Source organism: Penaeus monodon, chromosome 6 (assembly GCF_015228065.2).
Source record: "Penaeus monodon isolate SGIC_2016 chromosome 6, NSTDA_Pmon_1, whole genome shotgun sequence".
Taxonomy (NCBI): Eukaryota; Metazoa; Arthropoda; class Malacostraca; order Decapoda; family Penaeidae; genus Penaeus; species Penaeus monodon.
This window is the reverse complement of record NC_051391.1, coordinates 17,050,594-17,053,093: the sequence shown is the minus strand read 5'-3', so window position 1 is coordinate 17,053,093 and position 2,500 is coordinate 17,050,594. Positions and strand designations below refer to the sequence as shown.

At 32.4% G+C, this 2,500-nt stretch overlaps 1 protein-coding gene across 1 annotated transcript in view; it reads right to left on the bottom strand.

Annotated features, from left to right (window-relative positions):
* LOC119574285 (malonyl-CoA decarboxylase, mitochondrial-like) overlaps nt 1–1,338 on the bottom strand; it is a 20,523-nt gene extending 19,185 nt beyond the window's left edge. The window contains exon 1 of the mRNA XM_037921478.1: nt 1,062–1,338. Within this exon, the coding sequence (XP_037777406.1) occupies nt 1,062–1,240 (179 nt within the window). The 5' untranslated portion in view covers nt 1,241–1,338. The remainder of the gene's footprint in view (nt 1–1,061) is intronic.
* Between the last annotated feature and the right edge of the window lie 1,162 nt (nt 1,339–2,500).

The following is a 2,500-nucleotide window of genomic DNA, read 5'->3' as shown; positions in this document are numbered from 1 at the left end:
GCTATATACCTAGGGTATATATTACATGTACAGAATGCACATTCTGAGATTTTTTACAATAAATATTGTATTTTATACACCAACTCAAATATGGTGTATAATTTTTGTTATTCTAAAATATAATTGGGTCCAAGTAGAAATGTACCTCTCATTATATACTGCAAGTGACATCTGATTGAAAATGAAAAGTTTAAGCAAAAGTTTATAGGAACAAACAGTTATTTGCAACTGAACTGAGGGCCAGATGGTTGATGTATGTTTCATAAGGTAATAAAATAACTTGAAGAAAGGTTCAGCATTTTTGCGACCCCATACATTTGTTCTTCAATCGGACTTCCTTTCCCGAATAAAAATTTTAAAAAGCCTGATTAACAATATCGCTAGTATATATGAAGTCCTTTACTTCAATCAGTACTAATAGATTGCCAGCTAAGCATGGGGCTAAACTTCTTCACTGGTAACAGGACCCCAAGTGATTCCTTAACTGACTATATATTACTAAGGAGGTTGACAAGTACTATCTTGCCATATAAAACATGATGGAAGTTGATTTGCCTTTACTGGATTACAAGCTAAGAGGCCATGGCATCCCTAAACTTATCTGCACTGGCAAAAAGATCTGAAGATAAGCAATTTGTGGCCTTACCTTTACTTTCTGTTTTACACACCCTTAGAGACATTATAATCTATTCTTAATACTTCATTTCTGATTTACACATCAGAGGAGTACATGCTGAAGTTATACAGGAAATGTACTTATATTGTATTATAAATGCAAGTAGTTTTATGTTGAACTAAATGTATTACTTCTTATGGGTAATTGAAGTTAAACCCTTTCAAGTGATCTAAAAAAATTGTTTTATTTATTTTTCTTTCCAGTATCTACACTTTAAATGAACACTGTACACTAGAGCCAATACCCAGCAAATCTGATTTTCAAGTATCTTCTATGAACTGGATTAAATAAAACTTTAATAAAATAACAAGCTGCAACAAACAGTATATTTACTCTTAATATATCTACGCAGTGAGAATTACATCAGTATGTGTCATGCACTAACCTAATGAGGTGCGAGGTGAAGCAGGGTACAGTGTGGTGACCCGATGCCAAGACTGGGGCACCAACAGCTCTACCACTGTTTGCGTACAACGCAGATCTCCTCCCCAAAAGTCCCCCATCTAAAAATAGTCTCCTGTGACTTAGTAGGATCTTCCTGATGACGACATTACATGGATTCATGCTATGACAATACTGCGTGCACGAATCAGGGTGGATTCAATGGCAGACAACCTCATCAACACGCCGTTCCGTAGACTTTTGGTTGTTGTTTATATCGATCAGCTGATGAGAAACAGCTGACAAGAGTTACCGCATAGGGTTTATTTTGCGCTCTATAATTTTATTTACACATACATACATTATATATATATATATATATATATATATATATATATATATATATATATATATATATATATATATATTGATGTACGATTTTTTTTTCATTCACAATCATCGATACTGAATATTCATTGTCATTCGATGTATCATGCAGGACGCAATTGAGTAATATCGAGTTTACAGCTGCGGCAGTGCATGCTAATTATTTTTTCGATCACAAAACTGTATAATGCGCAGGTTCTAATTTAGTAAAAGGAAATTTATAAAATCATTACCAAAAGTTAACATACTACACGTTTTTGTCCACCGAATGTAACACTCGATATATCACAAGTCTTTACGGTATACTGTAACCGGTATTTCTTTGAAGGATATTATGGGTATCGTGGTTGTTATTATTACCACTATTATTACCATTAACATTATCGTCATTATTATCATTATTAGAATATTGATAGTATTGATAATTATAATACTGATGATGATGATGATGATGTGATGGTGATGATGATGATGATGATGATGAATGATGATGGTTATGATGATGATGATGTGATGGTAATGATGATGATGAATGATGATAGTGATAGTGATGATGATGATGGTGATGATGATGATGATGATGATTATGATGATGATGATAATGATGATGATGATGATGATGATGATGATGATAATAATAATAATGATAAAATAATAATAATAACAATGATAATGGTAATGATAATGATAATGGTAATGATAAGATATTGATAATGATAATGACATGATAATGGTAATGGTAATGATAATGAGGATGATAACGATAGTGATAATAATGATAATAATAATTATCATTATTATCGTTATTATTATTAAGTAGGAAAAAAGTCCTACGGAGAGAAATGAGTGACTTCCGACAGCGACATGCTGTCGGAAGTCACATCGGATTATTATTATTATTATCACTGTTATAATTAGTATTGTTATCATTACTATTGTTATTATTACACTGGTCAACAACAAATTTACCTATAAGAAATGAATGAAATACACAGTTGGAAGGTTGTGGGGAGTAGCCGGCTTTCTAATCCACACAGGTCGGCCTCTAATATTGGC